The sequence below is a fragment of the Stigmatopora argus genome, chromosome 7 (genome assembly GCF_051989625.1).
Source record: "Stigmatopora argus isolate UIUO_Sarg chromosome 7, RoL_Sarg_1.0, whole genome shotgun sequence".
Taxonomy (NCBI): Eukaryota; Metazoa; Chordata; class Actinopteri; order Syngnathiformes; family Syngnathidae; genus Stigmatopora; species Stigmatopora argus.
Window position 1 is genome coordinate 11,404,722 of NC_135393.1, and position 23,341 is coordinate 11,428,062.

Consider the following 23,341-nt stretch of genomic DNA (forward strand, 5'->3'; position numbering starts at 1 on the left):
TTTGGTCGCGGACGTTTGGTCGCCCGGACCCGAAAAACCGGCGACCAAAAGTCCGGCGACAAAACAAGACTTAACAAGTTCTCCAACAAAACAATAAAAGTACGGGAAATTTGGAGCTTTTCTTTAGCCTAATAATTAATAGGGCATTAAGTATGACTAAATAATAATTCACAGTTTGTATTTAGGGAATTTGAGCAACAATTTTAAATGGTAATTATCAATAACCTTCCGGGCGACCAAACGTCCGAGTACCATGAGGCCGACGCGCTAACCACTTACCCATTAGTTTTCTAATGTATTAAATTTACTTATATCATGTTTATTTTTGGTCTCTGGTGCAATTTCCCCCCAACAAAGCCACTTTTCCACCAGGGCAAAAGTTTCTTTTCCCTCGTCATTACACATCTTTTGGCTGATGTGAGTTATAGTATGAAGAAATACAATATTGATTGTTTTTTTTTAATGGTCATATCGTGCTCACCTGCATTTCAATGGGGTGAGCCGAGATCAAATCGCTGCCGTTGCCAGCTCGCCTTGCACTCTTCCTCTTTTTTCTGCCCGGCGTTCGCAATCTGCTGTCGTTCTTCCAGCGACTGACGCTCAGGCCGCTGACGCACGCCTTTCGGGTGGTAGCCGTCCGGTCCGTTGAAAGCCTTCTTCTCATCTTTTTAGCAACCAAACCACGAGATTGTTGGTCCAATTTAGAGCGTTTTTTACATTTGTTTTCATCCGAGACCACAACGTTGTTTGAATTAGACGTCGCCTTTTCCGCATCCTCGCATGAAATATTTTCATCATGATTCGAGTCTGATTTACTCTGAGCGTTGCTCTCTTCTTCTCTTGTTGGATCCTCGTCTGTAGAATTTGAGGCATTTATGGATGGCTTTCGCTGAAGCTCTTTCAGGTGTGTAAAAGTCAGCCTTTTTAATCGTAGAGTGAACTTGTTGGCTCTGCATTTTTGGATCAATACCGTCGAGGTACGCTCTGTGTCAATAGCCTCGTTTTTTGACTGTCTTGAGAGCGATATTTGGGAAATAGAGCTTTTCTCCATTTCCAATCGTTCCATCGGGACATCGCAAGGTTTTTCTTGAAATGTACAGTCTGCAGTATCGTCCGTCGTTGACAAGTGCTCGGAACTGATGGCTGTTAATTTTGCGCAGGTAAATAAATCAAAGCTGCCGTTTGTGTTCGGAGTGGATTTTGAGGTGTGCTCTGATCTTGACTCCTCGGAGAAAACATTTTCATCTGACAGTGAAAGGCTGATGGGATCATCGGATATTTCAGACACCGAACGATTCGTTGTGGATGACTGCTCACCAGTTTCATCTTGAAAGGGAGCTAAAATAGACTCGTACGACAATTCTGCCGATGATATACGAGGGGAAAAAGGATGCTGTTCAGTGGTTGGCCTTTTTTGAGCAGCGCTAACATCACTGGAGTTAACAGTCTGATAGCTAAGGTGACTCAACATGAAGCTGTTTAACCTCTTCACCTTCACAGTGCATTGCTTGGCCAGGCACTTTTTCTTCAGAACTTCAGTCAGTGAGGGCAAGCCTTCCACCGAGGACAGAAAAGAGCTACTGTTTTCGCTGTACGTGTCCAGAAAATCTCTGCTTGCAGAAACAGCATCATTTTTCAGCTTGCTGTCCATGATAAGCATACATGACTCGACGTCATTGATAGTTGAGTATGTTTTGTACTCTGGCTCATCGCAGCTTGACGGCTCGTTGTCGTCTGAGCTAAGCAATGTACTTGGTGCGGAACTTGGGTGGTTTTGAGAGTCCTTCTCTTCTTGGCAAGGGCTGACAACGAAGTTGATGACAGACAAGACGGAGGGGGTGAGGGACTGATCAGCAATGCGTGGACGTTTGGTTGAGAGAACAGCTGAGGGCGTAGAGCAAAAGATGGGCTTCTGATTAAGCGTTTCTTGCAAAGGGTTGGCATTCGAGTTATTGCTGGAATTCTCCACACTTGAATCTAGTACAGGCTGAAGGGCTATTTTCTTCCTGTGAGGAAGATGGCTTTCCTCCCTAGAAGTAAAATCGTCAGAAGAATCCAAGACATGGTCGTTTGCTTTTGAGAATTTGACTTTAGTGGTGATGGGGCGCTGACGACAAGTCACAAAACGGCTCAGGGCTGCATTGGGAAGACTGAAAAATAGGAAGATGGCATTCGGCATGTAACAGATCAAACGGATATTCGGTTAATCAAATCTTAAAGTCGAAAAAAAAAACTAAATCCACTAACTTTGAGTACAAGGACTTACTTGGAGGATGTATTAACTTGAAGTGGACTTTTGTGACATGGTGGAGAAGATAGCAGATGTATATCACTCTTCATGATCAATGGACAAGTCTGCTCCTTCTGTCTAATTTTGACTGGTGAACTGAGTGAGACAGGTGCATTTTTCCTGCAGACGTATCGACAAAGTTGTTTTGAAATTTAATATAGTTGTGTGCTGCATATATAAACGGCTTAGAACACCTTCAAGAATGTGAGGGAAGGCACACAAATGTGTGGTCAGTGTACGAACCTGGCCGCCTTGGCCGCAGGCGCGTTGAAAATACCCTCATGATTATTGTTCTCTTTTGCTTTCTTCCTTGTCGGGCGGACCACTTTTTGCTCGGAAGAACCCTTCTTTGCTCTAGGATATCAAAATGCATAAATAAATTATTTTAAAAAAATACATGAAATAGCATAATTTTGGTTAAAACTGATCTCAGTGTTTTTGCTCTTATTTTCTTCCTCTAAATTTGACTTGTATACTTTACTAAAACACAATTTTGTGGGTCCCCAAATAATATCTCCATGCTCTGAATTGTCTGACAACAAAGGGGTCGTTTGCAATGAAAACAAATTGCAGTAAAAGTAATGAGTTACTTGGAAATGGCATTGATTTGACGTGGATTCATGTGACTTTTTAGAGTATAGGACGCATCTTCCTGGCTGTCACTGGAGGTGATTAAAAGTTGTCTCTTTCTCCCTCTTGTTTGGACTGCCGCTGCGACCGACACCGACCCTTTTTTCCTGGTTGGAAAAAAAATGGACAGAAACTCTTAGCCAAATAATGTTGTAATAATTAAGTGTTGAGCACTCCTCCTCTCAAATATCTCAATCCATCTCAGAGCTCAACGTTTCAGAGATGGCCTAGACCAGGGGTGTCAGACTCGGGTTGGTTCGCGGGCCGCTTTAACGTCAACTTGACCATTTTAGATATAATATTTAGATTTTTTTCAATAAATGGATTAAAAGAACTGGATTAAAAGCCCTGAATAGTCAGTTTTTTATAGATCTAAAAACAATGTTTATTTTAGCCTTTTTATATATTTTTAGATTTTACAAAATGATTTTTGAACTAAAAACACAGAAAAAATTGATTAAAAAATTACAATTATTGATTTAAAAGGGGGAAAATCAGGAAATTTAATATACATCTATACTCTTCATTTTAATTTGATCTTAAAACAGAAAGTCGGCACTCATGATTTACTTTCCCGGGCCACACAAAATGATGCGGCGGGCCAGATTTGGCCCCCGGGCCACCACTTTGACACATGTGGCCTAGACTAATCCGTTTAAAAAGTTTATATTACTGTCTAAAAATAAAATATGCAAGCTGTTTTTGTTTCATTTTAAACGCTATAAATTTTTCTTTTGGCTACACAAGGAACATATGCTGGCACCATTAGCATTAGCTTTAATTTATGTCTGATTTTGCTATTATTGACACTGTATTTTAATATAGTCATTGTTGATCACCAGTTATTGAAAAATATACATATTTTAAAAGAATTTACAATCTTGTAGATATAATATACAGTAACAGTAGGTATAGATGGAAAGAGAAAATGTGCCGCAGTCGCGAAAATTTCAACAAAATTTGTTCAATTTATCACATTGGATTCATTTTATTCAGTATGTCCATGTCAAATGAAATACTGTAATTCTATCATTTTGAACATTGACTTTACTGGTCAGCAAAAGTATAGACATGGTTTCAGTGTCTTGCTCCATCTAGTGTTAAAGCTGTGAAATGCAACATGATGTTGGCTGAACTTAAGATTCATGAGCGCGCCATATTCAATGATATTTTCATACGCAGTTTTATAGTTTGGCATCAAATGTGTCTCGTGCCCGTCAGATTCATCTAACTGAAAAAAACATTATCGATGTAATTATTGATCATCCCTTTGATTTGTTTACCTGAATTTAGTGTATCCAGTGTCGTCAAACAAGGAATCGTCTAATGACGATGAGCTGTCGAAGGCTCCTTTGGATTCCTGCGGAGAGATCCAGGCAGTTATCTGGCGTCTTTTCTTCCCGTAAGTCCTCATAAATATTTTTTTCGCTGTGGTCATGTTGAAATAAAGCCCGCACACTGTATACTATTCTCATCGATATCGTTCTAAAATTTCGGATTGCCCGCTTTAGGTTTGAACCAAGGCCATCTTCTTCTTTCTTTTTCGACACTCGTTATACTGCCCTCCTCTGGTAATAAAATGTAACTCCCCCCGTCTTATTTTAACCGCCATCAGCGCCACCTAACGGATTAAAGTGATTATGACTTCTACAATATTGACGCGAGCACACATATTTTTTGTGATGATGAAAATATGCTCGATAAATGCATAAAAACTAGTTTTGAAGAAGCCCTGTATGCTTGAAAATTAATAAAACGATATGGAAGTGACAGATTTGGATAACACAAATAACCGCTAGATGTCATCATAACATAGTACTAAAATATTAAAATTCTACTTTAATATAATATGCATTGCACAACTTTTTATATAAAATGTCACATTGAAAATGCAAGTGTAGTGAAAGTGAAATCCTGTTCGTTACATTCAGCATTTCAGTTTGTTTTTTAAATTTAATAATGGGAATTATTTTTTTAGTTATAAATACATGTATTACATCAATTTTGTTTTATTAATAGCTGTGTTCTGTATAAGGGTAGACAAAAATATCAGTTTCAATTCTACATTAATTATTCTTGAACTTTTTACTTTTAAGTGCTTATTTCGATACAATTTGTATAATATTTGTTAATAATCTTAATGATTTAAACATGTATTGCACAGATTACTGGAACTGAAATATGAAGTAGTTTTATTTACCTTTTTATATGAATGTTTGTATTCTGTTAATTTTAACTAAAGTGTCCTTAGTCTGGCCCAGACCATTCTTTTCCTAGTGTACTATAATATTTGTAAATAATCATAATGATTTTAACATGTATTGCACAGGTTACTGGGACTTAAATATGTAGTTTTATTTACCTTTTTATATGATTTTTTGTATTCTGTTAATTTTAACTAAAGTGTCCTTAGTCCAGACCATTCTTTTCCTAGTGTACTATTAAACACATTATGATCCATTGACAGCTGTAGACATCCAATTCATTTTGATTGAGAGGAGTGAATGCACGTTCGGTCGCCACTCCCACTTGTCAAAACGGTGACAATCGAACAAACGATCAAGATCTACGGGATATAATGGTGGAAATAGTTTGGAAACACTTCATCTTAATTTCATTTTTCTGCAGGTTAATGACAGAGGATTTATTCATTTAATCACGGGTTGACTTTGACATCGTTCAAAGGAGTGGGGAGGAGCCTTGGCTCTTTTTGCTTCCGGAGCAGCGTTCCTGGGTTCCCTCTGCCGGGGAAGAGTGGCATCTGGGTGGGCTGGGCCAAGGGGAAGACGCGCAGAGCACACGGAGGAAAGAAGAGCGAGCAGCACGTAAACGCACCGTAAACGCACCGGAGACGAGGTGAGTCAGGAATTGCAGCTTTAACAACGTGGAACGCTTGTTGTTGTTTTTTCTTCTTCCCTTTTTCGGTATATTTTGCTCTGGGATTTATAAAAGCGATCGCGTGGGGTGTAGTCGCTCGATCGCCGATTGTGTTTGGCATCGGAAGGGCTTGCCGTCCTGCGGAGTGCGGACGGGTCGCGGCCGGCCGAGCGTCGGGAAGCAGGAGCCTCGATGGGGCGTTCACGGAACGCTCATGGAACGTTCACAGAACGGGACTTTCGTCTAATTGTCATCTCTGATTGTTTTTTTCCTCTTGATAAAAGCTATAAATTCACTTGAACTCTTTCTTTGTACTTACCCAAAGAGTGTTAAAATAACCAATTAACATGTTTTGGATTGCAGGCTTTAAGCATGTTACTTGCGCATCACAATTAAGTAGCAGGTGAAGTTTATTGTTTGATGATTAAAATGAAAAAAAAAATCCATACCTCCTTAAGGATGATGCCTTTCATTTTTTTCTTCTTTTACTTTTATTTTTTATTTTTTCTTGACTACTCACAGGTGACTTAATCATTGTGTTTTGGGGGTTTGTGCTATTTGTTTTTGATGATGGGGGATCAGATATAATTTTATTTTAATTCAGTGTAATTAGAATAATCTTTATTATGGTGACTATGTAATGCTAATTCACAGATATTAAAACCGCTCACTTACTGTGACCTTGTGTGTTTACAGCACCACAGGATAGAAAAATTACACTGGAATTGCAAAAAGTAGTTTAGAGTACAATAAGGATGTAATTAAACTTTAAAATGGAGCTCACACAAATTAAATGGTTCTTGAGATGTACCAAATATCAAAAACAACTCCTAAACGCAGATCAATATAACAAAAAAATTCATAATCATTGCTAACAAACATTAAAGTGACCCATACACACACAACCTTTAACATCTCAATCATTAACACTTTCACGTTAACCCTATACGCTCTATCATTTGTGCAATATTCAGTTTGTTCCGAACCATTGCAATGGACGGATCAACAGTGCTGAGTGATAATTTGACATCACTACTTTTGATTAAATAGTGCATATATATGGGTCGCTTAAATGATCAAAGTATGTATTTGGAATTTTTGAAATGTTTTCCTTCAGAAAAAATCAAATAGCAAATTTTGCACATTTTAAAAGACATTTATTGACGAAAACATTTAGTGAATAATAACTGACAAATTTGCAGTTTAAAATATCATATTTGAAATTATAAATAGATTCATTTTACACACTAATATTTTGATATCAATTATGGCAGTCACTAGGAGCCCGTGCAAGGACCGTTTTGTCCCATGTACATTTCTCGTGACACTGTAAACAAAGTCTTTGTGAAACAAGCACACACAGTAAAACATTCTCTTGACTTTGCTCACATTGTTGTGTCATAGTGCTTTGTGTTGTAGCAGCGTGCTGTTTCAACGTTGCCATTCTGTCTCTGGCAATCTTGTTCCAGATAACACAGATTATGCCCGCTTTTGTCATTCATTCGTTATCCAAACTGCTGGCCATTTCTTTTAATGGAGAAATTTAGGGATGATATTTGGAAAGGGCTAAAATATGCTATAAGAATGTGTAGGTAGATCTCAGCAAATTGAGTTGTCTTTTAATTATGAGGGATATTACAAATGGGCAATTTTGAGTGTCCAATCCGCCTACCATGCATGTTTTTGGAATGTGGGAGCAAACCGGAGTACCTGGAGAATACCCACGCAGGCACGGGGAGAACATGCAAACTCCACACAGGAAGGTCCGAACCTGGGATTGAATCCTCAATCTCAGAATTGTGAGGCCGACGCACTAACCACTCACTCTGACCGAACTGCCTTGTCTCAAGATTTACTAAGCAAAATAGCATTTTAACCCATTGCTACCTTGATTGTGAAACCAAAAACATGAATTTATATCTGCAGTTCGGATGTAATTATTGGCCAGGCTTGAATTTTGTGCATGTGTGTTAAGGTCAAGTTTGTGCACAGTATTTGATGGGAAAGGAGTGTGCATGTATGCGTGTGCATGTGTGTGTGAGCAATCAGATAAAGAACAGGGAGATCTGTTATCGCTGCCTCACTTCCCTTTTGAAACAATACGGCTTGTCCGCCCTTGACCAAACAAGTTTGTAGACGTGTGGCGTCGTCTACTCGTGTATGTGTGTGTGTGTGTGAATGCATGGACGAGACTGGACAGATGAAGGATGAGCTAAAGATGGCATGTAGTAGATTTCTTGAAGGTTGTCAGTTTTGGCGAAGTGACCACGTTGGAGTGTGTTAGTGCAGTGTGTTTCATTGACTCTCAATGGGCTTATTGTGTTAGCCACTGTTAGCCAGGCTGCAATATGTGTGTGTCCGCATTGTTTTTGCAGGGGCAGACACCCGTGAGGTGTGTTTGAACAGAGAAGGAGGACAGAGGCCCCTCTTCATCCTGCGGGGTGTGACACTAAATGATGGGGGGGGGGGGGGGGGGACAATTTTCTGCTTCCATCTGCCTAATAGTCTCCTGGTGATTTTCACCCAAATGCTCTTAATCGCTGCATTTTCACGGTTGACTGCCTCCATGTTGTCCGAGTTTTTCTAGAGAGTGGGTTATTAAAAACTACCTTGAGGTGGTGTCATTAAATCATGTTGAAGTCGTTCAGTGCAGTGATGCGAAACGCCATCACACTATAATCCAAAGAATTGAAGGCCAACGATGACTTACGTCGTCAACTCTGTTTTTCATGGTGATGGGTGAGGGAGAGTATTTTACAGCTCTGTTCTGATTGTTCAGCTGGGAACATACTGAAATAAGGATTTTTTTTTAATGGATGGCAGAATTGTCTTATGAAATGAGGTTGGCATGAATCCAATGATAAAGAAAGGGAAGAGAAAAAGAAAATGGTGAGCAGTGAGGTAGTTTTTCGAACAAAAATGTCACAAAGAGAGGACATAATGGAAATCATTTTGGCAGTATTCACACTGTATGCTGAAGTGATCAAATTCCGTGTGATGGGGATTCTGGTTCGAACCTGGATGGCAGAATCAGATATAATATTTACATTTTTTTTATATCGGATTAAAAGAACTGGATCAAAAGCCCTAAGTATTCATTTTTTTATATAGATATAAAACAATGTGTATTTTGTGTAATATTTTTATATATTTATTTTTAGAATTTAAAAATGCTTTTTGAACTAAAAACACAAAAGAAAAAAAATTGGATTAAAAAAAATTGCAATTCTTGATTTAAAAACGGGAAAATCAACTTGATTTCACGTGGGCCGGACCATTTTAGATATAATATGTAGATTTTTTTCATAAATGGATTAAAAGAACTGGATTAAAATCCCTGAATATTCAGTTTTTTATAGATCTAAGACAATGTTTATTTTATCTTTTTTAAATATATTTTTAGATTTTACAAAATGATTTTTGAACTAAAAACACAGAAAAAATGGATTAAAAAATTACAATCATTGATTTAAAAGGGGGAAAATCAGGAAATTGAATATACATCTATACTCGTCATTTGAATTTGATCCTAAAACAGAAAGTCGGCACTCATGATTTACTTTCTCGGTCCGCACAAAATGATGCAGCGGGCCAGATTTGGCCCCCAGGCCGCCACTTTGACATCTGTTTCCTAGAATAACGGAAAGTCATTTGTTGTCATGCCTTGTTCACCCAAGACAATTTGTTCACCCAAGACAATTTGTTCAGCGTGTGGTGAACTGATAGTGCAAAAAGATCAGATATGATAAAAAAAATGAAATTGTGCATTGTTTCACCCTAATTCCCAGGTACAGAAGTATAAAAATCACCTTTTGGACAGGTAAAAGTGTAACACTTGCCTATTTGAAAATAAATAATGTTCAAATAGCGTGTAATTCCCCGGAACTTGAAGGTCTCCACAGTTAACACAGGGTAGTTGAACAGTAATAATTGTTGAAATATGCCTTTTGATTGCATGTAGTTTTAGTTACCAGCGTACATCGCCAGTACAGATACCTATTTTATTGTCGTGCATTTCTTCTTTGTGACCTTTATCTCTAGCAGCCTCCACCTTGCAAACTATACGACCACATGAAAGCTGCAAAGTGATAAAATACTGTGTAAATTGGCACTCTCCTGCATGATAGTGGCTTTCTTCAAGAAGGATTTTTCCCTCCTGGCTGTGACCTCTAGAAACATTTAAGCTAACAGCAAATGTTCAGCGATTAATGGGCGGCTCTAATGTATACAGAATCAGCAGGGCTGGGGAAGTAGACATTGCCAAGTGATTTCCAGTGCCTTGCTAATTAGAAAGCATGAAGGAGGCTATTTACTGTACAGTATAGATTAATGCATGACATTTTGGCCTCCTGGCATTTGTTATTTCTGTCTATATGTTGTTTCGTTAAGCTCTGCACTGACTTGTGAGCGCTTTCAAGAATATTAAGTCAGCATGATCAATTGGACCACTCGATGCCATGCGGGAGGTCCAACCGACCCTGCAAAGTTGCCCCCTTTGGCACATTTTTACCCAGTAGTGTCCTCCTTTTCGGAAGAATAAACCCTGATGAAGCGTGTTTCCACTTGTGGGTTGGCCGAACTATGGTTATGTCAGCCATGTACTAAAGCATAACATTAGGGCAACTAAGTGTCATTCAATAGTAAATTTGAATGTCCCTCAAGTCATACAATTTTAGTTGCTTTTCCTCAGTTCAGTGTCCAGAGTATCAAAACATTAACTGTAGTCCGTTTATTTTGAATGTGTTGTAACGACAACGCCTTTTGGGAAAAAACTCAAATTTTGGATATATTTAGAAGTCATCCTTCTAAGACTGGCTTAGTGTTGCTTGCATGTCTTGAGGTTGAACTTATTTTAACATTTAGTTTGGCAATTGTGCCAAAAAAATATACCAAAAAATTCTAACATGTCAACAAAGGCTGGCTCCAGAGGTGAATGTGTAGTTCCCTTTAAAATGAGTGCATTCAGCCAAAGCATCTTATTTGTCCGTACCGCACATACCTGGAACTCAATACCAATTTACATATGTGAATTCCCGTCCCTGAACCTCTTCGCCAATCATCTTAAAGCTTGCCTGTTCGACGAAAAAAATTGCAATCACAACGCTGTCTAAAACTTTGCTACGTGTTTGTTTTGTGTGTGTCTAGTATGTGTCACCATTTATCTTCAACCTACACAAGGGACAAAAGATGGAAATTATCCCTCGGCTACAACCCTACATATTTAAATATATATGTTCATTAACATGAATATAAATATGTTCATTAATATGTGCTGTCCCTTATTAAAAAAAATCTAACTCAAACTCAATTAACAGTTGGTTATGGTAAAATGTTAGGTAAACTTAATATAGGTTTCATAATAGTGACTTCCTAGTATTTGTTTTATAGACAGTGGGAAAAATAGTTTGCCAATACAAAATGACACAAAGGAATCCTAAATTAGGTAGTGAAAGTAAATTTTTGCTGTTTAAATAAACACAATGAGAATGACAAATCGTACTTGTGATCGTATGGTATTTTCCAGCACATTTATTTGTTCATTTGTCATATCCTATGGTGGTTCATGTTGGTAGACAACATCTGCCAAGCAGACAATTTCATCAGTTTGTTAGTCATGTTGATTACTCAAAATCTACTCAACCAATTGTCATGGGTGGCCAAGCAGTAACCCATATAATTTGGGTGCACATCATTCAGTTACTTAGTGAATAACTTGTGATTTAATAGACGCTTACGGGAGGTGAGCAGTTGTGACTCTATAACTACAGCCTAAAAAATATATATATATAACAGGCTGTCGTTTGTCAGAGGGAAAAAAAACACTAGTCGCACTCGAGTATTAGTCGCAGGCGCAACAAAATTATGAAAAAAGTGCAACTTATAGTCTGGAAAATACGGTACTTGGGCTTCATATGCGACGCCAGGGATATTTACACATCTTTAATGTCCACTATTTATCCTCCCGATCTAAAAACACATTTACAAACATGAACTTGAAGCACATTTCCCCAAAATTATTTAGTTTTTGACCATTTCCGACTGAACGCAAAGGTAGTTCCATCCTAAAATATTCGTAAAACCTCATGTTTTGTTTTGATTCGTATTTATACCATTTTAGTGACTGCGAATGTCAGATTTCTGATTTTCCACTGACAAGGCAACATAGATGGAATATGATTCTTGAAGAATGCTTTGCAAGCAGTGATGGGACAAAAAAAAGCAGCAGTGGAAAAATGAAAACGAGTGCATTGGATGAGTGAACGAGCTGGAGAAGGGGGGGCGACCATTGCAGTAGTCTGTGGCTCCTCTGGCAACGACAGGACATTCCTTTTCTGATGAGTCACCCTAGCGCTCTGATCCATTTTCTTCCCTCCTCGCATCTCGTTTTTACATTTGGTACCCGTTTTGATCGCCTCTCTCGTATTAGGACCTATTTCGCCTTTTATTTCTACGATGGCTTCCATTCTATAGCTCACCACTTTGGACAACTTTGTGCTAACGATAAACCCTTGTGATATTTCACACCTTCTGGTGAAATGTTGAAGCACAAGGCAACATGAGGGAGACAGAAAAAAACGCAAATACATTGTCTCAGATTTGTTTTGTTCATGGCAAGATTTCCTTCTCCCTTCGGACATCCTGTCACATTTCAGTTATAAATAGAATATGACTATTCTTTGTATACGGTTTCCTCCCGTCTGCACTTTTATCTGCGTGTTGGTCAAACTCTTAAATTTTACCATTCAGTAGGCGTCCAAGATCCGATGTTAATCAGCTTCAGATGCTTCCATGTCGGGGTGCTATCTTTCTCTGTTTTTCTCTCTCACCCACTTGCGCCATGTTGTGGTTATTCTGCCTCCAGTTTGTATCTTCTGAGATCAAGTGTTTAATCCCTGGTGGGTTACGACTTTCCTGTGTGGAGAGCATGTTCTCCCTGGGCATGCGTGGCTTTTCTCCAGCTACTGCGGTTTCCTCCCACAAATCCAAAGCATGGATGGTAGGCTGGTTGGACCCTCTAAATTTTCCCTAAGTCTGAGTCTGAATGGTTGTCTGTCTCTTTGTGCCCTGCGATTAGCTGGCAACCAATTCATGGTGTTCCCAGTCTTTTGTCCACAGTTGGCTGGGATAGGCTCCAGCACCCTCCGCCACAATTGTGAGAATAAGCGGTGCTGAAAATGAATTAATCTCGACACCGTAATATTAGTTTTTTTTCGTAATATCGTTCGACCCCTCTTTCAATTCCTTGTTTCCATTCATCACACGACAAAGACAACGAGTCTCGACTACTGTTTTCCAATGTTTTTTATTGTACAATCTCAAAAGTTATTGATCCGTGTGAGTGTTGATAATTTATTTCTGAATGCTCTTTGACAAGCTTCTATCATCTAATGCACATGTGTCAAAGTGGCGGCCCGGGGGCCAAATCTGGCCCGCCACATCATTTTGTGCGGCCCGAGAAAGTAAATCATGAGTGCCGACTTTCTGTTTTAGAATCAAATTAAAATGAAGAGTATAGATGTCTATTAAATTTCCTTATTGTCCCCCTTTTAAATCAATAATTGTAATTTTTTAATCATTTTTTTCTGTTTTTAGTTCAAAAATCATTTTGTAAAATCTAAAAATATTAAAAAAAAAGCTAAAATAAACATTGTTTCATATCTATAAAAAACTGAATATTCAGGGCTTTTAATCCAGTTCTTTTAATCCATTTATGAAAAAAAAATCCAAATATATCTAAAATGGTCCGGGCCATGTGAAATCAAGTTGACGTTAAAGCAGACCGCGAACCAACCCGAGTCTGACACTATTGATCTAAATAACTTTATATACATGGTCAGTTGGGATAGGCTCCGGCAACCCTTGTGAGGATGTGCAAGATGAATGAATGATGTAGTAAACTCTCTTTTTGGGTGGATTTATCTATGATGACCATAAATAAACTTGTTTGGTTAATTTTCATGTTTCTCCTGCTTCGAATGCTGGGTTTTAGTACAAAACAGCTGGGCATGGATATCGTTTTTCGAGCAGAGTGTTTAGCTCGATGTCAACGTATTCACGGTGTACTTTTTCCTAGGCTCCCTTGACCTCCCCCCAATCCCCGGAAAGAGAGATTGGAGGAAGCCTGGGGGGTGTCTGGGGAAAAAAGGGAGGGGTTGCAGCATATTCGAGCCCTTCTCACGCGCTCCCGAAGTTCCAAAATGCAGGAAAGCGTCTTGGCTTGTGTTACAAAAATGTCTCCTCCAAGTTACTCGCTCCGGAATGTGTGTTGTTTTAAGCCGCAACGTTCGTGACGGAAGGACTAATCAGGGTCTCTCCCTCAACAAGCTCAACAGCTTCCTGTGTCACAGTTTTGGAAGTGTTGAGACTATGATACAAGCCACAGTGACGGCTCAGGCTTTTGAATTTCTTCAGGTTTAAATGTTCACACATGGTCATCCTCACCACCAATTCACAGGCCGGTACAGTATGTTAAACAATTATTTTCATGCCCTCCAGTCGTCCAAAAAAAAGGCATGCCTTAGATTCTTTGGCACGCCCTGAAAATTCCTCCTTTTGTTTTTCTTTGCGGTCATTTTCTCGCCAGCCTTCTTGCCCGCAAAGAAACCACACAACTTGGATGTATAATCTATATAGTGCACACTCATGTCCTTGAGTGTTAATTTGAACGTTGAAGGCTGATGATAATCCAAGTTATTTCTGTTTTCTCTTCACACTTGTTGGATTTTGCTGGATTTTAACCTCGTTTTCCACAAAATTGCATTGCTTGTGTTTAAAGTGCCATTTTGTCTTGCATTTCATATCATTGTTATTGTCAGTTTTCGGTACATCTGGAGCAGTTTGCCAGTTTTTATCTTGTAAAATTGGATAGAAGGTACATAGTGAATTATGTTGTAAATATTAAGACGTTTTTCTTCCGATATGTCTGTCATAATTTTCTCTGAATGAGCACAGTTTGTATTTGAATAAGCACAGTCTTAGCAGGGCAGGAATTCTTGTCACTGTTACCCAGCCATGTTCAAACAAAGTTTATTTATGTTATATTTGAAATAGTAAAGAAGAATGATGTCCCCATCACGTTTGCACTTGAGTTTGAGTCACCTGATTTTTGAGAAATTATCTCAACATGATATCCGTATAAATGGAATAAATCAAATAAAATATATGCAAATCCTTTAGTTTTTTTATACCAGTTTTGCAGCACTGAGTAAGGAATAGTCATTTTTACATAAACGGATATCGGAAATTCTACTGCAGTAATAACAATAGATCTCAAAAGCTCAATAAACAAATCAGTGCAAGTGAAAGTGCTTAACTCTATTCCTAAAATTACAATTAAATACCAGTGAATAGACTTTTAGTGTTGGATGGATCTTGGATCTTTTTCACCTGAATCGCATACTGAAAATTATATGATGAGACGTGATTTTGATCATGTGTTTGGGTCAAGAAGATTTTTGTAGAACACCCAACCTTTGTTGGATCGGGCAAGATTGCCTACTGTTGTGTTACTGACTTTCCACATTCACATCCTAATTCAAAAGATAGAAAAAACACCCTCGTTGCATTTTTTTTCTTTGCTGCATGCCGTGCTTGCTCAGAGAAATCTGTCATTTTGGAGGTTTATGTCCTGGCCACCTTCCCGCTCAGCTTTTCTTTCCTATCCATCTTTTCGGTACCAGATGGGCTTTGTCACAGGTTGCGGGGAAGGATTGGCAGCCGCTAGACTGTAAATTACGCTTGTAGAAAGAAATGGGTGGTTTTATGAGAGTTTACAGACCTTCGCTTTTAATGAGGAAGGAAAGCAATTGTGTTGTAGACAAAGGGGAGAGTTGAAGTCTCTTAGGAAGAGCGGGAGACCCGGAATGATGAGTAACCTTGAGAGGGAAGGGCAGGAAGGAAGGATGAACGCCAGTCCTATTATGAAGCAGACCAGAATCCACAAGATTTTTGGGTATAACAGCTCACACCAACAACCGTTAAAAGTCAGAGGCTACAATTTGCACACATGTAAAATGAAAGGAGGCGTAAGGGGGTCACGCTGCAGCTGTTCCCTTCTTTCAGGCCTCAGCCGGACCCCCCAACCTACATTTGCACACGCACAAACAACAGCAGACGCATGTGAGTTTGGCTGACAGGTCAGAAGTCAGTCTTTGCTGTGACACAACCTAGATCTGATTACAACCCTTCCCCCACTAGGCTGTCTCCGCTTTTGCTTGCACGTTTAACTGTTAACAAGTGTGCCAGCATGTGTGTACGCGGCACCCCCGTATATGCAGGCCTTGTTTGTGTTTGAGTGCCCATACTGGGGCCCTGTAATTACAACAAGACCCCTTTATCCACAGCTGAGGCTACTAAAACGGGGACTCAAAGTTACAGGTTTAGTGCATAAGTGCCGTTCTGGCCGTGCACCAGTGTTGCTCCGCCCAGTTGTGGAAACTTCTTTCTGAATTTTTTATTTTTGGTCTGCTTTTAAAAGCTGCAGCGAGGGTGCGGGGGGAAAAAATAGAAGAATCTGTAAGTGTTTAGTTGGTTTCACTTCACCTCCCAGAATACTGCATTTGGACTTGCACCACAAAGTACAAACTTTTAGCTTTAATTGAAAGTGTTTATCCTTTTTGGTTGAACTTGGGGTTTGCGCATAGTGGCAAATCTTTCTATTCGTCAGATAACATGCTAGTCCAAATTGTCCAATGGGTGCCTTTATCCATTGTAAAGGTGCATACATTTCCCCACTGATAAATTAGAAAATTAAAGGATGAAGTTTTCTCATTGATTAATTTTTCAGAGACCTAATTTACCTGAAATTAGTCAACTTCTTGAATGCCAGTTGTGAATATCCTGATGGTATGTTGTTGAATTTTGTATGTATTACACATCTAGTGCATGTCAAGATTCATGAGCCCACACTTAATTTCTTAAGATATGTATATAGTAGTTTTATTGAGTCTTTAGCAGGATTACAAAAAACAAAAACAAACTTTGCACTTTGCAGAAAGCTAGCAGTGACAGCCTAAAATAAATAAAACAAATGTTTTGTTAACGCTTGGACATAAGAGGAGGAACAACTTATTTATTTAAATGTTTATTTTAATCTGTTTGGGGCCACATTTGGACCTATTCACCACATTTGGTGTTTGTAATATATAGTGTAGCAAATGTGGCACTATCATTTTTTAACTGAAGACGTTTAGAACTTTTAAACCGTGAGCAAGAACCGCTCGGCCGCTTTCTAATGTTTCTCTAGAAAGTGAATGATTAGTTAATTAAAGGTGTTCTCGGTGCAGTGTAAGTTCTCAAGCCTCACTGTTTAACTCTGTTTATAAAACTCTGCCAAGTTTGCAGTGTTTTGATTCCCCCCTTTTAGTTTCTTGCCACAGGAAGCACATCGCCGCCTCAGCCGGTCATGTTTGTTTGTATAACGGGCTCGAGTATCACATCATGGCTGCAACTGCGGGTCAGAAGCAATGTATGCTGGGAAAGTTTTAATGCTTTTTACTCTGGCCTTCCTTATAAAACATTCTATATGTTCCTGCACACTTATGGTATGCAGACTTGTTGCAACAGGATCCAAGGGACCATACATGCCTTGTAATTTTAGTTCCAGAATGCAACTTTGTTTTTAAATCAGTATTTCAGTGATGTTTCTTGTGTGTTAAATGTTAACTTGCTAGAACATAACGTACACTTGCATATTCTAATGACATCCAGTTTAAGTGATGGGTCGCTGCAATTTCAAGTGCTGGCATACCTAATGATTTGGCGATGATTGAACATATTTTCATTTCTCTGAATAACCGATTTAAACTTTGCTGCTTGAACTTGACTTGAGGTAAACTAAAGCACTTGCAAAAAAACTTTGTTACTCCTTTGTTGTCAGTAGAAAGTGTTGACTGAATGACAGGCTCATCCACATGTTCATCTCTTTAAATACCATTGGAAGCTTAAAATCTGGTACCACAACAGTGAGCTTGCTCCTGTTATTTGTGTGTCAACGTGTTATGCAACTAACATGGAAAGTCATCTTTCTTTGTAACTCTTTTCATGGCCACATCTGGGTAATTTGAAACTGCTGCATTGGAATTTGTGGCCTGGAAAGCGTTTCTCTCTGCGGCCATCTAAAAAACAAAGAAAAATTTCATTCCATGACATGCGATTATACCCGAATGTGATGCAGCACAATACATTTTTCTTGCAATCTCTTAGTTGGTATTATAATGATTCAAAATATACTTTAAAGATAAAAACAAAAAACTGTAAAAAAAATAAAATAAAACCTAATGCTTAATGACACAGTAAAGTAACCAGTGCTCACAGTCAGAGCACTTTTACGAGTACTGGGTAGTGTACAGATAGAGTATTGGCATCCTCTTTTTTTCCTTGATTGATTATGGGTCGAGGAGATCTAACTGGAAGCTGGAGTATCTCAAGCGACACATTCAGCAGAAAAGTTGTTTGAATGAGAAGTGAGAAGGACAGATGTGGAAAAATATGGTACAATTTAAGCCCAATTTTGTGCATATTCTGGTGACATTTATTAAGATGTATTATTTATGGATATTAATAATCACATTTTATTATTTCTAGATCATTTATGGGTATTAGAAATGCACCTGCTGATGGCAGGTGTGGTACTAGTGTGTGGCCATAGCGAGCACTTGTGATGTTGCTCACAGTGGTCCTCGGTGTGCTCAGGGACGTTGTCTGTATGCCCAGACATATGAAAAATTAGAGGGAACATTGATGCAAATTCCACACAGGAAAGTCCAAATCTTGGATTGAACCCTCAATCTCAGAACTGTAAAGTCGACGTGCTCAGTTATTTGCAGTCAAGGACCCAAAAATGTTGCCTATCTGTCGAGGTATTGCCCCTACTCGCAACTTTCATAGTATTTTCACAGTATTTCTTTCATATCTAACTGTATTTTCTCAAGTGAGATTCTTTTTTTACACTCTAACCGATGACTGGATGGATGTTGTTAGAAATCTGTGCAAATCTATTCTCCACCATGCAGTGTTAATTGTCAGGAAGCATTGCGGTGGAGAGGGGCTGGTGGGACGGGGGTCTTTTCACAAGTCTCTTGTGACATCAACTTTATGATAGTTCCAGTCAGTTGATTCTCTGCAGCCAAAAAAATACATTTTAAGATTTGTACATAAATGAACCTTGTTTTCTCTTCACCTGGCCGTACGCAAACACATATTTAATGTTTGATCGCGTCTGTGAATAATTAATGTGTCTTTATTTGTCCCTCCGGTGTCCTACAGCCTTCTCTGTTTCTCCTTCGCAGTCAACCCCCTCCTCCTGCTTTCTCCCTCTCATAAATCCTGTTTTTATGTTTCTCTCTCCCTCAGGACATCGCTGATGCGCTTAGGCCCTCGTGATTGGATGGAGAGAGGAAAACAGACTAGCAGCATGGACGTGGTCTGTCTAGATTTCGCATAATGCTCGGCCACTAGTAAGTAGAGCAAATGGAGAAGTATTTGAACAAAAACATTTTCTTGTGAAACATTACTCACTGAAACCACTAAATGAAAAGTCCACCACAATGGACAAATTGAAGCCTTGTGGTTTGTCTCATTCATTTTTAAACAGAGAGGTACTACATAAACATTGTGACAACATGATTCATGATGTTAACACTGACCATTTCTATTCTTTTTATTTATTGGGTGTTTGGATCGGCAACTTCGTTTTAAAATGTCAAAAACTGATGGACATTGTAATATTTCAGAAGTGAAACCATATTGTTTCTCTTTGAATTTCCAGCAAAGAGTGTCAACATGGGGCCTCAAAACAGCGCTCAAATGACCTGAACGAACAGAAGGTTCAACTTTATGGTTTAAGAGAAGGCTACAAAAAGGGCTGATATTTTAACTGTCAGTTTCCACTGTAAGGAACATAAAGTGAAATGGAAGACCACAAACAACATTTTTATAAAGGCCAGAAGTGTCAAGCACCCCAAAATATCAGGGATGACAAGGCAAAGAATGGTCTGAATGGTCAAAGACGAGCCACATACCACCACCAAAGAAATATAACATCATTTTGCATCGTTCAAGAATTGAGCTAAGATGCTGTATGGATGGGAAAGTGATGCATTGGAAGCCTTTTCCTGTACACATGCTGGCAATCAATTCTGAGTGTCCACTCGCCACAGTTGGCTGGGATAGGCTTCGGCACAGCCCGCCACCCTTGTGAGGATAAGCGGCACGTAAAATGAATGAATGCTAGAAACAGCCAAATTGAATTCATGCCAGTGAAATACTCATGCAAATACTTGTACGAAATAGATTAGAAAAAGGAGAGGAAGAGAAGATTGTGCCTCGGCTTTGCTCAGGATTCAGGAACCCTCTCTTTGGCAATCCAGTCATGTCTCGGCCCTCCGAGTGTGTGTGCGTGTGGTCCACATGCGTCTGCATCCATTTGTGATTCACTGGAAAATCAAAACCAAATTTCTGGTCCGCAAGTCATCTATAACCATTTTCTCAGCCAATATCTGGTCGAAATAAACTAATATCATTGAACATGCTTACAAATTCTCCTTACAGCTATTGATTTGTATCTAGCATGGTGACTTCAAACCAACAATTCCGCAATTCTTTTTAAATTTTGGTTTAGTAGTTGTTTGCATTGTGCATTCTAAATTGTCTCTCAGCCTTTACTCTCTTTTTTTAATTTTAGCTTTGCATTCAGTTCACAAAAATGAATTTGGTGTGTGAGGGCACCTCAAGAGTTAAGAAAATTCCTCACATTCTTTTGCTGATCATTTCTGTTTGTGTATTTTCCCCCCCTTCTGTGGTCTTCAGATGTGCAGCTGAGTGTGCTGAACCCTGAACCGTGACCAGTGCTGCTCTATGACTGACCTCCTGTCAGGTAGGCAAGAAACAAACACACAGATGGATACTTGCACACATGGGTTCACACATGTTGTGTTTGTATTTGGGATTTAAACGAAATGAAAACCTTCAGGCTCACACCCCCACTGCTCAATGCTTAGGTATACAGATAACAATTTAGCTCCAGGGTGTTGGGGAAAAGTAAATCAACAGTTACTGTGATGTAAAAGAAGAAAGAATCAATGGTTTTAAAGGAAAAAATACAACTATTTCTCAGAATAGACAGTTGGGGTTTTAGTTTTGGGCGCTATTACCTATTTCATGTTAAATAATTTGTGAAATAAATATTTCATTGCCGGCTGACTGACACATAATACATAAAGTTCATATCTGAGCTTTCCTTATTTTATTTTATTAAGAAAGTGGTGGTTTTTTTTTCAAATCGTGTTGCAACATATCTGCATGACTTCAACAAAAACACAACTTTGTTGCGCATTACTCCCAACGCTACTTATTTTCTTGTGCAGTCTCAAGTATTTATTGATTTTAAAACAACTACTGTTCCACATTACTCCTCCCAGCAGGTTTACGAACTTAGCGACCCCTTAAATTTGATCGGCAACACCTAGCGCAAGAGATTTCTGCACTATTCCCTGCAGTCTTGGGCAGATTTATTACCTCTGCCTGGGAGGTTATGTTTCCATTGGGTTTATTTATTAGTTAGTGTGCAACTTCTTGACTAGAGTTTTTGTTACAATACATCACTCTGGGTTGTTTTAATGAACAGGTCATCTTCCAATAACAACAAGACTTTATATTTAGAGATGTAGTATGAAAATAAAAAGTGGGTCTCATTCAAGTAATACCCCAATATTTGACTTTTTCTTGTGATCACTAAAACTACTCTCTGCTGTATATTTGTGTGCCACATGGGGAAACCAGGGTACTCGGCCGTTTGGTCGCCCGGAAGGTTATTGATGATTACCATTTAAAATTGTTGCTCAAATTCCCTAAATACAAACTGCGAATTATTTAGTCATACTTAATGCCCTATTAATTATTAGGCTAAAGAAAAGCTCCAAAGTCCCCTTACTTTTATTGTGTTTTGTTGGAGAACTTGTTAAGACCCTTCCTAAGGGGACAACTCATGTACATACAAACTCTTATACACACACGTCCGCTCAGTGAAACTGCTCAGGGCCATTGTTGGCTTTTATTGGTGCGTAGACCGTGTTGTTTTACCTTGTTTTGTCACCGGACTTTTGGTCGCCGGACGTTTGGTCGCCGGACGTTTGGTCGCCGGACATTTGGTCAACCGGACGTTTGGTCGCCGGTTGTTTGGGTCCGGGCGACCAAACATCCACGACCAAACGTCCGGCGACCAAAAGTCCGGCGACCAAACGTCCGGTCACAGGAAACCAGATGGTAATAATATATAGACTCAAGAAATAAAGCTGTGGCTCTGAAACACAGCTCTGCCAAGCCTCCAAGTCAAGATAGATTGGACATCTAGTGCGGTCATTGGCACTCAGATATGATTTTCCCCTAACAATCCTCCCATTTCAGGAGTCAAAATAACCGATGCGCTTCCAACCCAAATTAGAATAGAACGCTCCTATTTCAGAATAGATAAATGTAATCTCATTACATTCACGTTTTGCATCCTCTCTCTCTCTTTCAGTGGCTCTGTCTGACTACCATGATGATGTCGGTAGATGTGACCAATCGCAATGGCCCCTCTGCCAAACCCCCCACTTCCCTGAGCTTGCACTCCTCCCACAACCAGCTCCTCAGCAGTGACGTCATCAAACAGGGCTCCTCCACGCCTCCCAAATGTCGCAAAAAGTACGCGCTCACCAATATCCAGACTGCCATGGGCCTCGGAGAAGCCGCCCCGCCTTCATCATCCCCTTCACCACCTCCACAACTACTGAGCCCCAACAATCCCAAACTGACAAAGAACGGGGTCAACCAGCTCCGTAAAGCCGGACAGGATCACAATAAAAATAAAACAGGCCTCGATTGCAATTCAGAAAACATAACGGAAGATCTGAACGTCAACACACCTGAGGAATTTGAAGGCCACACGGAGGATGACGGGGACACGTGCCCGAACGGAAACACTCGCCCAGAGTCGGACCATAGGTCAGAAACGGAGATGGACTGTAATGTCAACAGTGCAGCAGATCACAAATTAAACGGCAACTCTGAGCTGAACATGGAGGCGGAGCCAAGTGACGACATCAGCATCTTCTCTGAGAAGGAACTTCAATCTCTGAAGGCCGAGGATGATGAGGCGGCAGGGGAAGATCAAAATGAGGAGAAGAATCCATTATTGTCCATGAAGAGCAAGTCTCCAGGAAATGCAAACCCAGAGATCATCTCTGGCCACCACTCTAAGGTGGTCCCTGTTCCCCCTCCACCATTCCCGCCCAGACAAGCCAGCCCAGAGGACACACCCCTACTCTCGGCGGCCTCCTGCTCCTCCTCTTCCTCATCCTCTCCAGAGACTAAAAAAGACAGAAGGACCGGCGCAAAGACAGACTGCGCTCTGAACCGCATCCAGAACTTGAACCCCAGCGATGAAGATTTGAGTTGGACCACGTTGTCCCAGGAGAGCCACTCACCTGAGGAAACAGGTAAGCTTTTCTTGTTGACTTCTGTCTTTGTAGCCTTGCATTGGTTTCTTTTTCCAACAACCATTTA

The 23,341-nt window shown here is 39.6% G+C and overlaps 2 protein-coding genes across 3 annotated transcripts in view; one reads left to right on the plus strand and one right to left on the minus strand.

Moving 5' to 3' along the window:
• Positions 1-4,467, minus strand: part of haspin (histone H3 associated protein kinase) — an 8,466-nt gene extending 3,999 nt beyond the window's left edge. Inside the window, exons 1-5 of the mRNA XM_077604671.1 lie at positions 4,204-4,467; positions 2,881-3,027; positions 2,534-2,644; positions 2,267-2,410; positions 482-2,150 (exon numbers count right to left, since the gene is read on the minus strand). Of these exons, the coding sequence (XP_077460797.1) occupies positions 482-2,150; positions 2,267-2,410; positions 2,534-2,644; positions 2,881-3,027; positions 4,204-4,358 (2,226 nt within the window). The 5' untranslated portion in view covers positions 4,359-4,467. The remainder of the gene's footprint in view (positions 1-481; positions 2,151-2,266; positions 2,411-2,533; positions 2,645-2,880; positions 3,028-4,203) is intronic.
• Positions 4,468-5,440: 973 nt separating this feature from the next.
• The window catches only part of apbb2b (amyloid beta (A4) precursor protein-binding, family B, member 2b), a 42,829-nt gene continuing 24,928 nt past the window's right edge, over positions 5,441-23,341 (plus strand). Inside the window, exons 1-4 of one of the 2 annotated variants that reach the window (XM_077604672.1) lie at positions 5,441-5,776; positions 19,151-19,254; positions 20,606-20,672; positions 22,317-23,274. In XM_077604672.1, the coding sequence (XP_077460798.1) occupies positions 22,335-23,274 (940 nt within the window). In that variant the 5' untranslated portion in view covers positions 5,441-5,776; positions 19,151-19,254; positions 20,606-20,672; positions 22,317-22,334. The remainder of the gene's footprint in view (positions 5,777-19,150; positions 19,255-20,605; positions 20,673-22,316; positions 23,275-23,341) is intronic. The other variant, XM_077604673.1, reaches the window with a different exon arrangement.